At 44.5% G+C, this 20,218-nt stretch overlaps 1 protein-coding gene across 1 annotated transcript in view; it reads right to left on the minus strand.

Annotated features, from left to right (window-relative positions):
- The window catches only part of LOC138583119 (ATP-binding cassette sub-family A member 9-like), a 2,601,648-nt gene that overhangs the window by 1,440,584 nt on the left and 1,140,846 nt on the right, over positions 1-20,218 (minus strand). The window contains exon 17 of the mRNA XM_069655079.1: positions 1,181-1,320. Coding sequence (XP_069511180.1) covers positions 1,181-1,320 — 140 coding nt within the window. The remainder of the gene's footprint in view (positions 1-1,180; positions 1,321-20,218) is intronic.

Genomic DNA, 20,218 nt, shown 5'->3' on the forward strand with positions numbered 1-20,218 from the left:
GCTTTTGGCCTCTTCCCTGGGCAGTGCAGGAACCTCCCGACGTCATCCTTCTTGTCCCCATGACTGAAGCTCAGGAACAGCGTGATCTGCTCGAACTGCCAGGAACAACTGCCTCAGCTACAACTCTTATTCACTTTCAAGGTACCGTGCAAACACAGTCCGGAAATCTTTTCAGCCACAGTGAAATTTTGTGAAACTTTCCCGACTTTGAAGGCTTGTCCTTCCCTTAACATTCGTCTAACTTTTCGCCTAAGCAAACTCTTCTAAAAACCGTGGCAAAGACTTAACTGTTTACTACCACACCTGTGCTATCCAATACAAAGACTCTGAACCATTGACTTTGGCCCAGCCCTGTGAACTGAATTGCTGGTTGTATTTTACTGAAACCCTTTGCCCTGCCTATGAAAGTATTTGTGCTATTAATTCTTATAACCTTGTCTTTTTCCCCCTTTTAAAAGTATCTGAAGTGCCATTTTGCTCCCACTTCCAGGGAGCTAAACTTGTTCATTTACTTATCGGTTGTGTATTTGTGGTTTATTAGTGTGTGATATTGAGCTGCTCTTACTAGTGTAATGTTTTCAAACTGACTGTAAATAAATGTATATTCTTTTACCAAGAAACCTTGAGTAAGTGTTTATTTGAATCACTGTATTTGTTGGTTCTTTGTGTAACTTGTTCTACTGCTCTTCAGATAAGTCTGGCTGCTCAGCCATCGCTACCACTTTACAGTGTAGTACAGGCTTGTACCAAAGGTGAAATTGTACTTACACTTGTAGTCTTAATTGTGTGTAGTGTTCCCAAAGGGTACTGCATATGATTCTGCCTTACATGTAGCTATAATGCACTGTTACCCTAAATTCAAACCCTTTGTGAAATGAATGAACACTCTAACAGTATGTCCTGGCTGGTATCTACCCTAAATATCCTGCTACAAAAGATTTAAATTCCCCTAAAACAATTACTCGAAACTTCAGATCCTTTTCACTAAAATGTTTCAAAGCAACAAATCATCTGATCAAAGTTGATGATCAATAATGTAACCAATGCAGAGCCTATGCAGATTTGGATTCTGGGCTGTTACATCATCACTTGTGAACATTTTTATCTCAAATGCTAGATTTGGATACTCTGCCGTTTCATTTTATGCATCTTAGAAATGGTCGGTGCAGTGACCTCTTACCTGAAAATGAATCTACGTTGTCAAAAGGTAAAGTGTAGATAATCTCCTGCTCATGGTGTCGTGATAACGTGGCATTGGGTATGTGGTATTTCACCACAGATGTTATTTCCTCAGTATTGCAAGACTCGGTCACATGCATTCTGTGGGCAAAGATCAAAATGTGAGACAATGCAAATATGCCGGATCGTTCTGTGTTTTACAAGCTCTAAGGGCTGGTAATAAAGTCTACATTGTTACATTATCTTATGCTGCAGGGGATTAATAAAAAAAGCTACTCTGCAGTTGATATCACTGTGCTTCCGTAGGGTATCTACAGGGTCTCATGGTGTAGAGCAGTGGGTTATTGAGTTGAGCAGTACTGTCAGAGAGTTGAGCGCCTAGTAGGCCTTCCCGATGTTCTGTGTTATCGGTAAAAGGGGTCAGGTGCTTACAGGCCTTCTCAATCCCTTGTCTATTAGAGAAAAATGGAGCAAAGTGCAGTAGGCATTGCCACTGGTTAGGGATCAAGGGACTTTCTCCATCTCCTACCTGTTTGGGTTTGTTGTAGTGATCTTTGAGCAATTGAGTCACTCCTGATCTGTGCTGTTGGAGAGGGGGGGATGCTTACTGTTAGGCTGCTTTGTCTCCTTCCCCTGTTCAGGGGATAAGGAAGACATGACACACAGATAGACAATAGTGTTTAAAGCACGGTTTCCCTGGGTAACCTAATGGTAGACAGGGCTGAGCAGTTAAGACAACAGTTATGAGGGAAGTAGAGTAGGTAAGATACAGAAAAGCACACCACATATAATATGTGTGACAAGATTCCCTGCCTGACTCTTGGGGCTGCACGGAAGGTAACAAAGGGGCTGTGTTCAACCCTGAGACAGCTGATGTTGGACCAGTGAGGTTGTATGGGAAGGGTTCCGTGGTCTTGTTAACCTGATCCCCAACATAGGGCAGGGGGTCAGCCACATTGCCGAAGCACAGGCCACTCTCAGGGATCCAGTCCCTTACCATCTGACTGGCCTGTCAGGACAGACCATCCCCTTTTTGGAAGAGTCTAAAGCAGGCTTTAGCAAGACACAAATTCCCTAGGTTGGAAAAAAGAGCATCTACCAGCACTTCAAAGGAGTTATTCTTGCAAGTTTGCTGAATCAGCAACAAGCACTGCTGTTCCACAGATAATTTGTTTCCCTTCTGCACTTCCCGAACATGGATAAACTAAAGCTGGAAGCAGGATTTTAACTCCCATGTTCCCTGGTTGCCACATTGTAAGCTGGGTAAACAAATTGTCCCACTTGTGCAATACTGTCAATGAATACAAAAACCTAAAACACTTACTCGGCATGTTCTCAATCTGTAACACTCATGCTTGAACCACAACAGGCCTCAGCCCAGTATAGACCGCCTCAGAGGAGGACAGAGGAACAAATCTGAACACAAACATGGCCAACCTGCCAGGTATAGACTGGTTGCATCCCCTGAGCTCCAAGTAAATCCAAATGAACTCAGAGGAGCCAAACAAATATCAGTCCTCAACAGCATCAATGCAAACTGCCCCAGCTGCTGTGCTGGGTGTGGGTTGTTGAAACTTGGTGGCAGTTGGAGGAGTTTGGAATGTGTCACAGGGACTATGCAGGTCTGTTGGAGACAAATAGGTAGGAGGAAGAAGTTGAAAGGGGAGTGGAATATGTTATAACATAACAAGGAGGCGATTAGTGGCTGAAGGAGATGGTAACATCAGGAGCAGGTCGTAAGAGATTGAAGGATGTAGTAACTTCAGGAGGCAGTGTTAAGAGATGGGTTGATGTGGTAACGAGCAAGAAGAGGGTGAAGAATTGAGGTGGATGTCAGAGGCGGTAGAAGATTGAAGCAGGTGGTAACATGAGAGGAGGTGTCAGTATGAGAAGGTGCTGGTGAGAGCTTGGAAGAAGTGGTAACATCAAGAGAAGGCCATAAATGATTGATACATGTATCAAAAGGTGAAGCAGGTGGTAGAATTCTGGAGGAGGTGATCAAATCAGGAGGAGGGGTAAGAGATTGAAGCAGGTATTAACATCAGGTGGATGGGGTGAAGTACCGAAGGAGGTGGTAGTCCTAGGAGGAGGCAGTAAAAAACTGAAGGCGGTGCTAACAGCAGAGGTGGTGTTGGCTACTAGAAGAAGCGGGTGGGAACTAAGAGGAAATGGTAACATCAGGAGGAGTTGGTATGACCTGGAAGAGGTGGAAATTTGGAGAAGTGTACAACTACTAACCTTAAGGTGATGCACAATACACTCAACCAAAAAGGAAAGGCAAATGTCTCTTAAGAGGCGTAACCTGACAGAGCACACAGGCATAACTCAAGAGATGATAAGTAGGCTGATACAAAGGTACAATTAGTCCACACACCTATCCTTAAACTAAAAACACTACACTGCTATGCTGAGAAATATACACCATTATAAGATCACACGCATAAATAACTCTATTAGTTAAATAAGTAGTATAAGTAAACGCAACACACAATAAAACTGCTTAATGTTGTTATCAAAACAGTAAATTGCCATGTAAGACAAAACACACTCCTATACTATATTGCAGGTCCACAATCTACTGAAAGGCATATTACATATATAGACACAATGTGGTGTAAAAAGGGCATGGTATCAACAGGAGATATACACGACAATAGATGCAACTTTCTAAAACCTTTATTTAGAAACTCAGTAGGGTTGGTGTCATTCCTAGCTAATCCTAATAACATGGGAGTAGTCTCGATCATGAAACAAAAGAAAAACAGTCCTTGTCAGTCAAAGTCAAATTATAAAGACCTATACTAAAGAAACCTAACCTCGCCCTCTTTCTCGAACAACAAATCTGTACAGGGGAAATAAAGAGTGTTGTCAAAAGAAGTGTCAGAAGGGCTTGTATAGCAGTTTCCTTCCCCATGTTTACTAGCACAGGGTTTAGAGAGTTCAGATCGATAGGTGACAGGTACAGTTTCATCTAGTTCAGCACACTTTGGCTTACTGAGACCCCCTGCAAAGTACAACAGCTCCTTTAAGTTCTCTTGGTCTCATTTCCCATGTCCAGTTGAGTTCTGAAACACCCATAGGACCACAGTCTTACACAGGTCTTCCTCTGCCGGACTCAAACCTGTTTCCATGTTCCCTTTTCTTTCACCACAACATAATGTTCACCTTTGTTTCACAATATTTCCATATGCACTTTAAGTTCACCATAGGTTCATTACAGGCTTCCCTCTGCTGGGCTCGAGCCTGACTTTTCCTTTTACCTTGGAGTTCCCTTCCCCAAGTCTTAAAGGCATGGTCTAGTAAAAAATGTTATTGTCCCTACGGGTCGGCCATGTTTTTTTAAGCCTAAGTGGCTCGATTTTAGAAAACTTTCCTATGGACCTTACCCGAGTTTTCGTCCATTAAACGCACGCGAAAACAAGCACCAGGGAGCCGCCATTTTCTGATAATCCTATCTTTTCCCCGATCGCCCTGGCTGACCTGCTTTTGCGGCACTAAATCAATTCCCCCGCCCCTGAGCCTGACATTATCAAAACATTCATATTCCCCCGCCTCTCCCCGTGACGTTACTGTGCTGCGTAGGCAAACGCTCCCAGTCGTCTTCTGCGCGACTCCACACAGAACCCGGAAACCAACACAGATCAACTCACAACACAGCGCGCCACAATTCGGAATATGAAACTGTACTTTAAAATGAAACAGCAACACGGTACATTTGGTAAAGTAGATTTATTTGACATTAATTGTTTAGAGAATATTCAGCAATTGCCATATGAACTCCAAAAGCCATTTATTTTCTTTTATCTGTATCCGCAATAACTGTTCCGTTTCATCTTGAGTCACACGCTGTTCCTTTATGGTACACAGGGTGTTCATTTTCGTAAAAAGAATCACTTTGGAAGCACGGTGAACCGCAAGGCTGTTCCATCAACTAGGCACTAGTCCAGCCTAAAGGTTGTTATGTTGCTTCTAGCCACTAGTACAGTGTAAGGGCATGTGGGCCCTTGGCGATCGTCCGATAATATGGTGATCGTGCTCCAGTTGTTGACACGAAGCTGCAGGTGTCTGCTGAAGAATCCATCCGCCGGTGTCTCAAACAGATGGCAGTGGCAGAATGGGATCAAATACCTGTTATGAAAACAAAAAAATTATAATTAGTCTCGCTAGCCGAACTTCATTAATATTACTCATTTTATTTATTACGGCCGATCAGAAACTATTTGCTTGCAAGGATAGTTCAATGGAGTATGTTTGTCTCTAAAATCAATGCGAAAAGTAACGAGATAAATCGAGGCCAACACACAATGATAAACGACAGTTAGTCTACATGCGTGAGGAATGATATGATATATGATATGGCATTTGTAATGCGCCTATACTCAAGTGTTTCTAGGCGTGACGAGGCAGGTGGGGAACAAGGGCAGACAGACAACGATCCTACTAGGCCAGGTGTCTTTTCGATCGCGCATGGGGAAGGGCTGTACATGGTTAGTTGAATACAAATTAAATAATAGGGCCAGCTGGTGGCAAGTGCAGGGTAAATGCCGGGAGAAGGGGCTGAAGGATACAGAGACAGTCCCGTAGTGCAGGTAGGCAGTGCAGGGAAAAGTGGCTGGTACAAGGACCGAGATCGGTGAGACCAGTGGACCTGCATGCCCATGTGCCCACTACGAACACGTTTTACTTGCTTTTCCTAGCTCTTCATTCATTCATTTATTCATGCATCCATTCATTAAATCTTCATTCCGGTATAAAAGCGTGTAAAGATTTACTTACATTATATTTCAAATTTCCATTGTGTCTCTTCGTAATGCAGTCTGTAAAACGGACCGTGCTCTTGACAACGATTTTTCGTATACTGAAGTAAAATGAAACTCGGTCTAGTTTCTGAATTTTCTGCCTTATCGTCTCTTACGTTATTGCGCACTCCCTTCAAATGTAGTTCTTTCGGCATGGTCCCTGTCTCAAGGTCAAAAAACAATAGACCCTTATACTTCCAGTGCAACTTGTGGGCCTCATCTGGGCGCTGTCCTTCGCATTCTTTATTTGCAACATCACGTAGTATATGCATCTGTGAGAACATGAAGTTTGGAATCCGTCTATTTAGTGCGCCTCAATGTGCAAATGCGAACTGGCTTCTCTCCCAAATGCCACGGCCCGCTTGGCTGGCGCGTTCTAAGTGCCCCAATTTTGTCCCCGTTGTCTGCAAGCTTTGCAGCCCAAATTGAGACATTTAATTTTTTGCGGAAGGTCAGGGAAAGTATAAAGTACCACAGGAGTTGAGTTAAAAGTGAGATTTATTGTTTGTTTTATTATTTGCAATACGCAAGCCTCCCCTCCGTTAACAGTGCGCAACAGTGCGCGGCATTTACATTTACATGAGATGAGACATGAGAAAAATATATACATACACATATGTGAGGTGAATAGAGAGAATTCAAAGATGACACCCAGCTTGTGCGCCACCCATGATGGTGAAGGTAGGGGTTAGGTTTACAGGTACACTGTACAATAACATTTATTTACAAAAAGACAATCGTGTTGCAATTATTTAAACCGGGATTTGTACTTCACAATCAGCTGTGCTTCGGGTGGGCATGGCACAGTCGCAATGTTCGGTGGCAATGGATCACTGCTCTGCACAGAAACGTCCAAAATTCCATATCTGTGCTTCTCTAACACAGCAACAATAAGCCTTTCACAAAGTTGAACTGCATTTCATCATAGACTGGTTTGATCACCCATTACTTACTTCGTTTTGAAAACACCTTAGTGTAGCGAGGCATCCTTACTTTACCCCTAGTCCTAGATTGTTCACGTCCGACATTGCTGTTATGGGCCAAGACCGCTAGTAGAGTGCGATGTTTCATGCCCCGAAAGCTAAAATGCAAGCGCTTTGGCCTGTACTTTAGGCACATATTGTGGGACACCTCCAAATCTCCTGTGTGACAGAATTCTGTCAGTCCTCTCAAATCTCTTGATAGAGTTTTGTCGAAAACAATCTTCTCAATGGCTTTGTGTGTCGATGAAGATGGAATCAACCACTTCTTCTTCCGTGCCTCCTCTGGGGACAAAGGGCCATGTTCACATTGGTGGAAATGTTCATTTGCTGTCCAGCGGTGAACGTTGGTACAGTGGTGCATCAGTGACCGCCATTTTTCAAGTAGTATTTCCACTGACCCCTCACAAGTTTTTGAGCTCCACCAAAGATGGTTGGTGATAGAATGTGACCACTGCAAAATACTTTCAAAACCTTTTTTTTCCCTGCAGCCGAGATTTTCTTATTGATTGATTTAGAAAGATGCCATACGTCAAATTGATGTTTAATATGTGGGAACTGCTCTCTCATTTTCTTGGCAATTGAAACGTGTCTATCCGTGGCTATGAGGTCGATGTGCATTCCCCTTGATTGTAGATATTCCACTGATTTTATAAATCCTAGTTTCTCCATGGCCACTGAGGATGTACATTGTGTTACCTGCACGACCACCGAACTCCCAATTTTCTTACTATCCATGTCCTGAAAGTGGTAGGTGCAGTACTTGGCAGAAAATCCAGGGCTGTCGCACTGTCCATCGCCGGCTAGCCTGAATCGTTTGCCTTCGAATGTACTTGCTAGAGACAATTGTTCAATTTTCCAAGCATCACTAATGGCCGGAAACAGATAATCACGTTGGTATATGCAGTACAGGGCTTTAGAAATGAAATGGAGTCCCACAAACTGAAAGAAAGCCTCTAACTTTCTAAAACTGGAGCCACTAAAAAGTGATGCAGCTGCACACAGTAGATTGCCTGCTGGCAGTTTCCCCAGCATCGGTTGTGCAGACCATGAGAACCTATGATTTAATCTACAGGCGGCATTTATTTTGACGTTATTGCCTTTTATTTGACGAGTCACATTAATCAATGGCTTCCCACATACTTTCCCTCTAATGGAATGCACACATTTCAGCATACTTATAATTTACATCAAACAACTGTCGAATACAATGTATTTGCTCTCTTTCATTAGACTGTCATCCTGCGTCAACGTTGTTTCGGCCTTTAACGTTGTGGAGATTTCAACACATTGGAAAGTAATATCGCTGATATCAAGTTCTGATGCGTCTATGGATGCTGCGGCTGGTTCATTCTCTGTCATTTCGACATCTATAACTTCAACATTGATGGGAGAACACAACAATGTCGACAGGTTTTTTGGTGGCAAATTTTTGGCGGGTGTAGATTGTGTAAATTGATCTGCAACTACTTCAGAGCTATCTTCAATACATTCAATAACATCTTCTTGTGGTGGTGCGGTCGCACAATAGCTATGGTCCAATGCAACTTTGCTGTAGTCTCCAAACACAGTTAATTCATGTTCTGGCCATTGGACATGAGCATCTCGAGCTTGAACACGCCTCGCCTCAATTAATAGTTCCTCCATAGTGTACACGGTCTGGCAAGCCACATCTCTCATTCGCTTCACTGTCTGTGTGTGTATAGTTCTGACACCCACGGGTAACTGGAGGAGAGATTGGAAAAGGGATGTTCAGTTTAAACACAAGATGGAGTGTAGTAGAATTGATTGGAAAAAAACCATAAAATAGTCCCCAGCACAAACATTTTTTTAAAGTTATGAACTGTTTGTAACTAACCTTTTTTTGTTTTTTTTTCTTTGCAACTTTTTTGACTCGACCTTCAACATCTGCACGCTGTAGCTCCGATTCGTTTCCGCATGTCCTCCCTTCCTCTTGCGCTGCAACGACTATATTTTCTGTATCCGCTTAGACAGCACGGAATGAGGCTCCATCGTCTCCCTGAAACATAGTACTTTCATTACTATGTATCAAAATATTGTTAGCATAAAACACACGTGAGGACGAACACACAGGTACATCTCAATAGCCAAACACGATTTAAACATTGTGTGCAACAATCAAACGACAAGTATTCGACCAGTGATGATCTATTTCGATGGAACTGTCAGTATCCATACCTCTGGCTCTACATGGACTGCCATGAATGGTTGTATTGGAGAGGAGGCACCCGCATCTCCCTGAAACACAGTACTTGCATTAGTATGCTTTTCAATATTGGAAACACAACACACACTTGGAGTCGACGGCACAGGTACATATAAAGAGATAACCACAAATGATGCATTGTCCAAAAGAATCAAGGAAAATCCAAATATGATCACATTTCATCGACTTATTTCAACGATTCCTTTACATCTGCATCATCTAAATGAGATGTTGTGATTGTGGTGGAAGCTCCGTCGTCTCCCTGAAACACAGTACTTGGATTAGTATGGTTTTCAATATTGGAAACATAACACACACTTGGGGTCGAACGCACAGGTACATATAAAGAGATAACTGCAAATGATGCATTGTCCAAAATAATCAAGGAAAATCTAAATATGATCACATTTCATCGACTTTTTTCAACAAATTATTTACATCTGCATCATCTAAATTGGATGTTGTGATTGTAGTGGAAGCTTCGTCGTCTCCCTGAAACACAGCACTTGCGTTAATAGGGAAGAAAGTATAGCAAATGGAATCACGTTATATGATCACGCATGATGGAGCTGTCATTATGCATACCTCGTGCTGCTGAAGAATATCTATGGATGTTGCAAATGTAGTGCGCACTTCGGAAAGCTGTTGCGCCGATTCGTATACTTGAATGTCAGGCTCTGCATCAAGTGCAGGGGTTGACGCTCCATCAGCTGCCTGAAACATAGTACTTGCATTAGTGAGGATTACAATTGTGAAAACATAACACACACCTGGGGTCGACAGCACAGGTACATATCAACGGCTAACCCCGAATGAAACATTGTGTAGAACAATCAAACGACAAGAATTCCAGCTCTGATGATGACGCTCGATGGAGCTGTCAATATCCATACCTCCTGCTGTTGAAGAACATCTAGAAATGTTGTAGATGTGGCGGACGCTTCAGCATCTCCCTGAAAGACAGTACTTGCATTAGTATGGATAACACTAATTATAACTGAAAACAAACACCAGTGGACGATAACTAAGGTGTATATCAATTGGAAAGCACTAACCAAACATTCGGTAAAATAATTACACGATAGAATAAAACTATTACTTGACATGCATAAAAAAAGTATGTAGCGGATTAACCTAGTAAGAGTACCTGATACGCGCTAGAAGTGGTTGATAACTGCGACCACGTCAAGGATGTAGAATGTTCTTGCTTCAGATTCAAGGGATAGTCAAGAAGTTGTAAAGGTCAATTAATGATTGATAATGAAATGCCAATATTAAAAATAGCCATGTAAGGCGACAGAATACTTGAAAAATGCTCAATACAGCACAGTTCCCTGTCCCCATATATATATATACATTGCGTTTGTGGGTTATGAAATCGAAAAAGAATATATTGATAAATGTCATTATTCAAAAAACTATACACTCATATCAATATCGAAATTATTACAAGGGATAGAACACCTACAATATCAATTAATCCATTCGGCTACCTACACACTACCGCAAGGCCTAAAGCTAAATCCGGACACTTGACTCACCGGTGGCGGAATGTGGACGAATAGAGTAGGAATAGCGTTTTCACGCGCAATTTCCGTGTCGTTCGCCGTTTATTCTTCTTTGTTACCCAAGATGTTGTGTACATGTCCAAGGAAAAGTGCCGGCTGCAGATCACCCCTCTTGTCCTGTAAAACTTGTTGGACTCTACTTTCCAGCTCATCCAGTGGATATCCGCAATGTCTGACCCATTCTCTTATTCGATCAACAGTTTTCGGGAATACATGCCTTCAGAGTTAGCATGGGTCTTCGAAGGGCAACCGCTAATCGAACAGGCAGGCATTGTTGATAAATCTGAAAAGTAAATATCGACATTATTATACAATCTTGAAGAATAAAGATTTGATACAAAAGTAAATGAATCATACAATGATCAATGCAAGGTTTGTTTTGGTCGCAGGAACTATACCAGTTCATTATGTGCTTAGTATTTGCATAAATTGCATAAATGTATAAATGATGTGACTAAAAACTGAACATGTGACTCATCCCTTGGATGTTCTGTATTGCACGAGAAGGAAACATGCTTACATTATAGACTGGACCCCCGAAGGGTGCAATTCGATGACAATAGACACAGATAAAAATAAATAGATCTATTGATAGCATAGCAATGGAAACTCAAGTCAATAGCAATGAGACCAATGAACCTAGCACTATTGTGTACTCAACTCGTAAATAGAAATTTAAAAATCTGCGAAATATGACTGGGATACATGGCCTTACCTTGACCAACAAACAGTTGGATTCAGCAAGCAGAGCAGTATGTTGCAGGAGAATAAGTGGGTGGCCACGGGTAGCACACTGATGGGTTTGCTCTAAGCGGTCACAGAAGTTCATGGATAGCACGACGACGAGCAGATTAGCGTAGATCTCAGTGGTTGCCAGGTAACACGTTCAGGAGTTGACTTGCAAAGCACAAAGATGTTCTCATGAGACATATCAAGTGGTTTATAAAGTATTAGAAACAGGGGTGTGTTTGTGAATGAATGACGTATGTATGTCGTGGTTTTATGGGGGCGGCCTGCTTCAAGGGGAGGCCTGGCTGGAGACACGGGGTCTGAGGAGGCCATGTGACCGATGGCCCCTTGGCGTGGGATACCTTTTGAAGTGTACATGTAGTTTGGCACCTTAGCCGTTTGCGCCCGTCATAGCCCCCCATGCCAGCGGGCATCCACCGGCACGAACCGCCTTTGATACAGGGGGGTTTGGATGGATGGGCCTGGGGCGTGCAGATAAGGCACAGGAAGACTGCTGAATGGAGACACACTTATGTGGATTGCAGGGGGGCGGCCTGCTTCAAGGGGAGGCCTGGTTGGAGACACGGGGTCTGAGGAGGCCATGTGACCGATGGCCCCTTGGCGTGGGATACCTTTTGGTGTACATGTAGTTTGGCACCTTGGCCGTTTGCGCCCGTCACAGCCCCCCATGCCAGCGAGCATCCACCTACGTGAACCGCCTTTGATACAGGGGGGTGGGATAGATGGGCCTGGGGCGTGCAGATAAGGCACAGGAAGACTGCTGAATGGAGACACACTTATGTGGATTGCAGGGGGGCGGCCTGCTTCAAGGGGAGGTCTGGCTGGAGACACGGGGTCTGAGGAGGCCATGTGACCGATGGCCCCTTGGCGTGGGATACCTTTTGAAGTGTACATGTAGTTTGGCACCTTGGCCGTTTGCGCCCGTCACAGCCCCCCATGCCAGCGTGCATCCACCGGCGCGAACCGCCTTTATATCAATATATAGTATATCGCCTTTATATCAATGATATTATATCGTGCTTATCAATAACAAATGCCACATACCGGAGATTCTTGTGAGCACAGACCCACACTTCAACCGGTGTATTATAGTGGTCAGGACCCTAAGGCCTGTATAATCCAATGGTAATTGTTAGTATAGATATATGTGTGACTTTTATAGAGACATAACCTACTGAAAGACTTTGAACAAGTGTTATTTATTGCATGCATTATCGAGAATATGTTATGTTAGCTTAGATAGATAGTGACCACCCTGCTTCACAGCGACCAGACCTTCACCCATACAGAGCACAGATGTCTGACGTCCATCCTTGAATGGAGACACACTTGATTCATTTAAAAAATCGAAACAACCGTTGTTAAAATATATGTGGTGTTTTATTTTGTATCTTATTTTCATGACACAAAAATACAAGACTTTAAAGATTATACAGGTCAGGTTGCAGCACAGCGAGAGAAAATCCCCTGTACTGACCGCTGTCACTCAGGAACGTTTCTCTAATGGCACGAACGGCACAGGCGGGTATCACTCTTTGAACGCGGTGTCCAAGCCTCCCGTGGAGCCACCATGTAAAGGAACGATAGGCCACCAGCCTGTACCACCTGTGAAAAGGAATGAAACAAACTGTTTTTAAATGACCAAGATAAGTTTAATAAACGTTTGTTGTCAATGACAATTCTTGTAACTAATGGCATTCTACACGGACAAATGCTATCTAGACAATGCACACTATTGAACGACTTACATGCGTTACAATGATATGTAGATGTAATTTTGGATATAGTAGAAGAACATGAAATAGGAGTGGCATGACAAGCAGAGTATACTTACTCGTTACTCGGATTACGAGGACGAACAGTTGCGCGAAGTTCGTGCATAAGCACCATCATTATTCTCAACACGGCCCGTGTGAGGCAGGCTGCCCTGAAGTCTGGCAGCTCGGTGATGCATTGCGGTCGTGGCTCGCCTTCCGAAATGTAGGCCAGGCATCCCGAGTTTTCTCGGCAGCAGCAGTTCTCGTCCTCAGTTGGCATTAGCTCGCACCGATTGCATGTGCCCCAGGTGGAAACGCCGACCATTCGACTAGGCCAAGGCTCTTCATCTGTTGATTCGTCCTGCCAACTGCCGTCCGAATCCCCATCGTTTTCGCGTGCTTCCCTTTCCAGTAGTTCCTCCTCGGTATACTCGGGCTCGTACATGTAGGGCATTATTGTAGCCATTGTGTGTTAAACAAACTAAAATAATTTATAGCGGTGGTACTGGTATCTGTTCACACGGGCTACAAGCAGCGAAGGTAGCTGACCAGAGCACTGAAACGAGTCACAGAATACTCAAAGTAACACAGAGAGAGGAATGGAATCGAAAATCTGCTGCTGTGTGTTGTGAAACGGTCTGTTTATACTTATTGAGGAAAGAGGCGTCCTGTCATTTCCATGGCGACACGTCATTAGCTGAAGCGCAGCGAATGTTGACACGAGACGTGCTTTGGCGTTGGGAAATGGGCGGTACGAGTCTGCTGATGACAGGCTCAGGGGCGGGGGAATTGATTTAGTGCCGCAAAAGCAGGTCAGCCAGGGCGATCGGGGAAAAGATAGGATTATCAGAAAATGGCGGCTCCCTGGTGCTTGTTTTCGCGTGCGTTTAATGGACGAAAACTCGGGTAAGGTCCATAGAAAAGTTTTCTAAAATCGAGCCACTTAGGCTTAAAAACACATGGCCGACCCGTAGGGACAATAAAATTTTTTACTAGACCATGCCTTTAATTCTCTTGTTTCAACTTCTTGTTCCTTGGGATATTACTATCGAAGACTTTCGAAACTGCAAGGATTTGACTTAGACCTTTGCATGACCACTCTGACATCCCATTAGAGCAGTTGGCTCAATTTCAAAAGGTTTGTGATGCTCTCATCAGGTTTTCTTACTTTGGCGGGTTGGCCCTTTCACAATCTTCATCAACTGTTTACTTTCAATCTTTCACAAAAATGTCAGCTTCCTAGGTTGCAGATACTTTTCCTGTATTTGCTTTGCTTAATAGCGATTCCCAATTGCTTCCCATATCTTGCGTTCCCTTTTGCACGGAAAGTTACTTTTATGCAGAATGACAGAGTCTCTAGCAGGTCCGATGATTCCTCGCAAACCCCTATGTTATTCTGTATCCTATCTTGTCTCACCACAATATTTTTGTTTCATTAAGCATTCTGCAGTTCGATAGCAACCATGCGTTAATGCTGCTGCCCCGATTACTTCCAACACGAGCTGGCCATCAGATCACTTACTGGTCATGTACTTGGGGGCTTTCTTCAGCAACGCCTTCCTGCTTGCTTCCAAAGCCGTAGCCCGCAGCCTTGTGTTTCCTCCCCGACCTTACTTTGTGCTCGAGGGAGGAGCTGACTGTCCTGGAGCACCTGCAGGGTGTGCTTCTCTTGTGCACATGCTGTTCTGTTTGAGTTGCTCATGGCCGTCTGCAATTTTGGGAGTCCTGCCAGGGCTTCTGCTACTTGCCGCTTCTCTCAAGCAGTCCGCTGGCCTTCACGCTTGGTAGCACCTCACCCCTTCGACTTTGTTGCAACTGCTTCTCTCGGCTCCCAGTCTCGCTCTCCTTCTCAAAGAAGTAAGTCTTTAATTTTCCAGTTTTCTCAAATATTCGGACTTCAACTCCCACAATGCATCAGGCATGTCTTGTTCCCATTTCACTAGCTCCCCGTGGTAGCATTTGGGAGCATAGAGTTCTTCAATGGGATGTCCCTGAGGTCACGGTCTCACCACCTGCCCCTCAGGCACCGGGGCTTCAGTAGCTCACCCAGGGGAGAAACCCTGGCTTGGACACGCAGCAAATTCCAGCTGTCCCTGGTTTGGTTACCTGGAGGCACAGCTCCCTCGCCACACTTCTCCTTCTGGTGTTACCGGTCCTTCCAGCATCCTCAGCTCACTCAGAGTGTGCCTGTGTGCTCCACCTTTCATACTTGCTGGGAAAGTTAAGCGGAGCCATGTGTGAGTAGTTGTCCAGCCCTGCCCGACTCTGCCTGACCTTGTTGAAGGGACACAATGGAGAATGCCCACAGTAATCTATGGACCATTGATTCCTATGGGTAATCTTCATAGCTCCAACTTTCCAATTCTTCGTCTGTCCTTTGGCAGCCAAGTGGGGAAATGGAATTATAGAGTTGTAGTGTTCCCTATGGATTGTGGGCAAATCAGGTAAAGAACTGTCAGGAAAAGGGGAACATTTGTGTTGCTGTAAAACACGGGGTAATATGTTTAATTCCCTTTTCCTGGTTCTCCTATACCTCCCTTTTATTTTGGTCTCTGTTGGAATTGGGGAGCAGGGTTTCATAACAGCCTATGAAGGTGGAGGAAATGTAGGGTAGGGGGGTGTTGTCATGATGCCTGCCCCCGGACATCAGGATCAAGTCCATCTGCCCAGGAAACGGCCATCTGAACACCCACAGGGATTCCCACAATCCCAGTTAGGGGCTATATGGGTGCCATAGGCGCCAGGCTCATATTGTTAAACTTACCTCATGCAGACCATGCTGCAAGGAACTTAAGCATAGGCCATCGTGAGGCCTGGAAGAGATTACCTTTCTTTAGGGACTATTTTTTGCTTGGATGTGGTTTTGGGACTTCTTACCTGGGACTTCTTTGAAGGCTATTTAAACCACGCCCAATGAACAGCACACGCTTCGTGTTATTCTGCCTTCTGCAGCGTAACGCTCACCGTGTGCCTGCAAGCCAAGCATCCTGTCTTCAGCCACGCCCGCCTCGACTCCGGACCAGATCCTAGAAAAAAGGGAAAGAAGAAGGAAAAGTTAGAACAAGGACATTACCTTTTGATCATCAGCAGTTCTCAGAGCTGCCGCACCATCGAATAGAGAAAAAGACTTAAAATTCAAACACGTCACATCGCCAGATGCAGCGCTGCGCCATACTCACCAGTCTTCACAGCATCTCCACAACCCGGCGCAGCCTCCATCGCCTCGTCACCGAAATCCTGGCATCTGAAAAGACAAAACAAATAACAAGGTGAGCCGAATGCTGACAAGGACAATCTTCTTTCACCGCAAGATACTTACTTGAGTTCATCGCCCGAGGCATTCTTCTTCTGCACACCATTTCTTCTTGCGCTGCACCTGTAGGGAGACAGAAGGTAGTCAGTTAAATACATTTGGACCATTATTTTTCGCCGGACAGTTTGGGTAATACAGACTCTTACCTAAGCGCTTCTGCTCTCAATGAGGTGATCATCCCTCAGCTCAAGCTGCAAGAAAAAAGGGAGAAAAGAGGGGCAAGAGTGAATAACAGACATTTTGAACTCTAAAGAACTATATGCTACTTACCTCGGAGTCATCAGTTGTCTGGAACTCGCCCAACTCCTTCAGACCAGTGGAGTAACTGGTTTTCTACGCGCCCCTGCCTTCCACGCAGGATGGAGAGCTAATCTTTTCAAACTATAAGGTGAGACCAGTGAAAAGGAATACAGGAGGTGTTCAGTGGGGAACCATTGAGTGCGTGTATCCTCTCGCCCACAAGTGGCTAATTCCCTTTTTCCTCCCATTAGGAGTTTATTCTTACGGGTCAAGCAGATGAAACTAGGAGGGCTAGTCCAGTCAGCCATCACCGCACTACGAGTCACGTTGGTGGAGTCCGTAACAGCCCAGTTCCGTTCGACGCCCCTGTGGGGTCCAGGTGAGCGTAACAGAACGCAAAGCCTCTCTACAAACATCCACCCGGGCGTCATGGAGACCTCTGAGACTGACCAATTAGCCCAACTACTAAGTGAACTTAGGGCAAAAGTGCATTCCGCCCGTCAAGAGACTAATGCTCTTAGGCGAGAACTGATTGTGTCCAAGGAACGTACGGATGACCTTGCCAGGCAATTACTTCAAGCCCAAGCTGGGCACACCCCTTTACCTGGACTCAGGGGAGCTGCTGCTCCAGTTCCATCAAGCAACCCTGTACAGATAAACCTACCAGGAACAGTTCCTTTAGCACCACCAGAACGCTTTGCAGGGGACCCAAAAAGGTTTGCTGTGTTTATGAACCAATGCCGCCTGCATTTTTTGTGTAGAGCAGGAGCCTTTCCGAATGACCAAGCAAAGGTGGCCTTTGTATTATCATATCTCAGCAGCAGTGCTGCCGATTGGTCTATCCCATTAGTCAATCAGGATGACCCCATTCTTCGGGATTTCCAAGGTTTTCAACTAAGCATGGAAAAACTATTTGCCCGACATTCCCAAGGCCAGGCCTTGGGTAACGAACTTTTGTCTTTACGGCAGAGTAACCAGGATTTGTTAACTTACATCGCAACTTTCAACAGATTGATAGTAGAAACCGGATGGCCAGAGGTCAAACGAATTACACTATTTCATTGTGGTCTACGAGGTGAACTAAAAGATGTTCTGGCACAAGTAGTGAACCCACCCCAAGATTGTGCAGAATACATAGATCTGGTGGTCCAGTTGGATCACAGACTTCAGAATCGTAAGGCGGATCGAGCCAGGTTCGAGAATCGTGTATTGGTAAGACCTAAAGACAATGTTATCCCCAAAGGAACTGATGTATCTGAACCTATGCAAATTGGAGGGGTTAAAGGACCTTTAACTCAAAAAGAAAGGGAAAGGAGGCGGCAGTTACAATTGTGTTTGTATTGTGGAACCTCGGGACACTTTTTACGGGATTGCCTAGTGAAACCACCCAAAAAGGTGGTAGGAGCTGCTAACAAAAGCAATATAGAGTCGGGAAACGACCACGCCCGATAAGCGTAGAGGTCCGCTTGCCAGGCATGAAGAAGGACACTCAGGCCTCGCACCTAATTATACCAATGGTCCTTATTGATTTCAGGCAACCATCTCGTATGCACGGAGTGAAAGCATACATTGATAGCGGAGCTATAGGAAATTACATGGACCATGATTTGGCTACAAGGATGAACCTACCTCTTTGCAAAAAGACCACAACTGATGTCATTACCACTGTTGATGGGACTGAAATTGCCTCCGGACCAGTGACTCATTCAACTTCAGAGATGACACTGTTGGGTCAAGATGGGCAATCGAGAGAGCATTGTGTTTGACTTAATCAAGGCCCCCCAGTTCCAAATAATTCTGGGAATTCCATGGTTGGAAAAGCATAACCCTTGTATTGAATGGCGAGAAAAGAGAGTGACCTTCCCGGATTGTGCACACACTTGTTACCCAGTAGAAACCTTGGACAAAGGCCTGGCCACGGTTGCGAACCCGATGACTCAGTTACCTCAGGAATATCTGGAATTTCAGGATGGTTTTCAGAAAGACCAAGCAAACACGTTACCACCTCACAGATCATATGATTGTCAGATCGATCTCTTACCCAGTGCCCAAGTTCCATGCAGTAGAATCTACGCCCTCACAGAACCTGAAAACCTCCACCTACAGCAATATCTGGATCAATACCTTGCTAATGGGTTCATTCGTCCATCCAAGTCTCCAGCAGCATCAGCTTTATTCTTCGTGCCAAAAAAGGAAGGTGACCTTAGGACTCGCATAGATTATCGCGCAGTAAACCAAATTACGGTAAAAAAACGATACCCGCTGCCCCTGATCCCAGAATTACTTACTGGACCAAGTAAAAGATGCCCGTATCTACACTAAGTTAGACCTTAGAGGGGCATATCATCTGGTACGAGTTAAGAAAGGCGATGAATGGAAGACTGCCTTTCGCACCAAGTATGGATTGTTCGAATACCAGGTGATGCCTTTCGGGCTGTGCAATGCACCGGCAGCCTTAAGTATTTTATGAACGATGTCCTTCGTGAACTCATTGACGTATGTGTTGTTGTATACATAGACGACATTTTAGTGTACTCCTCCTCAGAATCAGACCATGTGAAACATGTTCGTGCTGTCCTTGAAAAACTACGTAAGCATCGGCTATATGCGAAATTGGAAAAGTGCGTCTTCCACTCTACTGAGGTTGAATTCCTTGGATTTATCCTGACCCCAAATGGAGTTCAAATGGATTCACAAAAGGTGGACGCTATCCTCAAGTGGCCTTCACCCACCTCAGTTAAAGGAGTACAAAGCATGCTCGGATTTGCTCATTTCTACCGCAGATTTATTCATGAATTCTCACATATTGTACACCCCATCACGGCCCTTTTGTGAAAGAATACACGCTTCCTATGGACCGAAGAAGCAGAAAGGGCCTTCCAGGATCTAAAACAAAAATTCACTTCTGCTCCCATTTTAAGGCATCCACATCCTGAACTTCCATACGTGGTGGAAACTGACGCATCCAGCTTAGCCATGGGGGCCGTTCTTTCTCAGAAGGATCCTGAGACTGGCCAACTTCATCCAGTGGCATTATGGTCAAGAAAATTCTCAGCACCTGAACTGAACTATGCTGTTACTGACAAGGAGCTACTGGCCATCAAGTCAGCGTTCAAGGCTTGGCGGCATTATCTTCTCGGTGCTAGGCATACCATCACTGTAATCACTGATCACAGGAATTTGCAATACTTAAAGACAGCCAAGGCCCAATCATCACGTCAACTTAGGTAGCCATTATTCCTTGCAGAATTTGATTTGGTGATTACTTATCGACCAGGTTGTCGAAATGGCAAAGCTGATGCCCTATCCCGTATCGGAATGGGAGAAGCATGTTCAAGCCCTGACCCAGTACCTATAATTTCGAAGAAAAGAATCCTTGGTATATCCACTCTACAAACTCTAGAT

This window comes from Ambystoma mexicanum, chromosome 3q (genome assembly GCF_040938575.1).
Source record: "Ambystoma mexicanum isolate Mex_15411 chromosome 3q, UKY_AmexF1_1, whole genome shotgun sequence".
Classification (NCBI taxonomy): Eukaryota; Metazoa; Chordata; class Amphibia; order Caudata; family Ambystomatidae; genus Ambystoma; species Ambystoma mexicanum.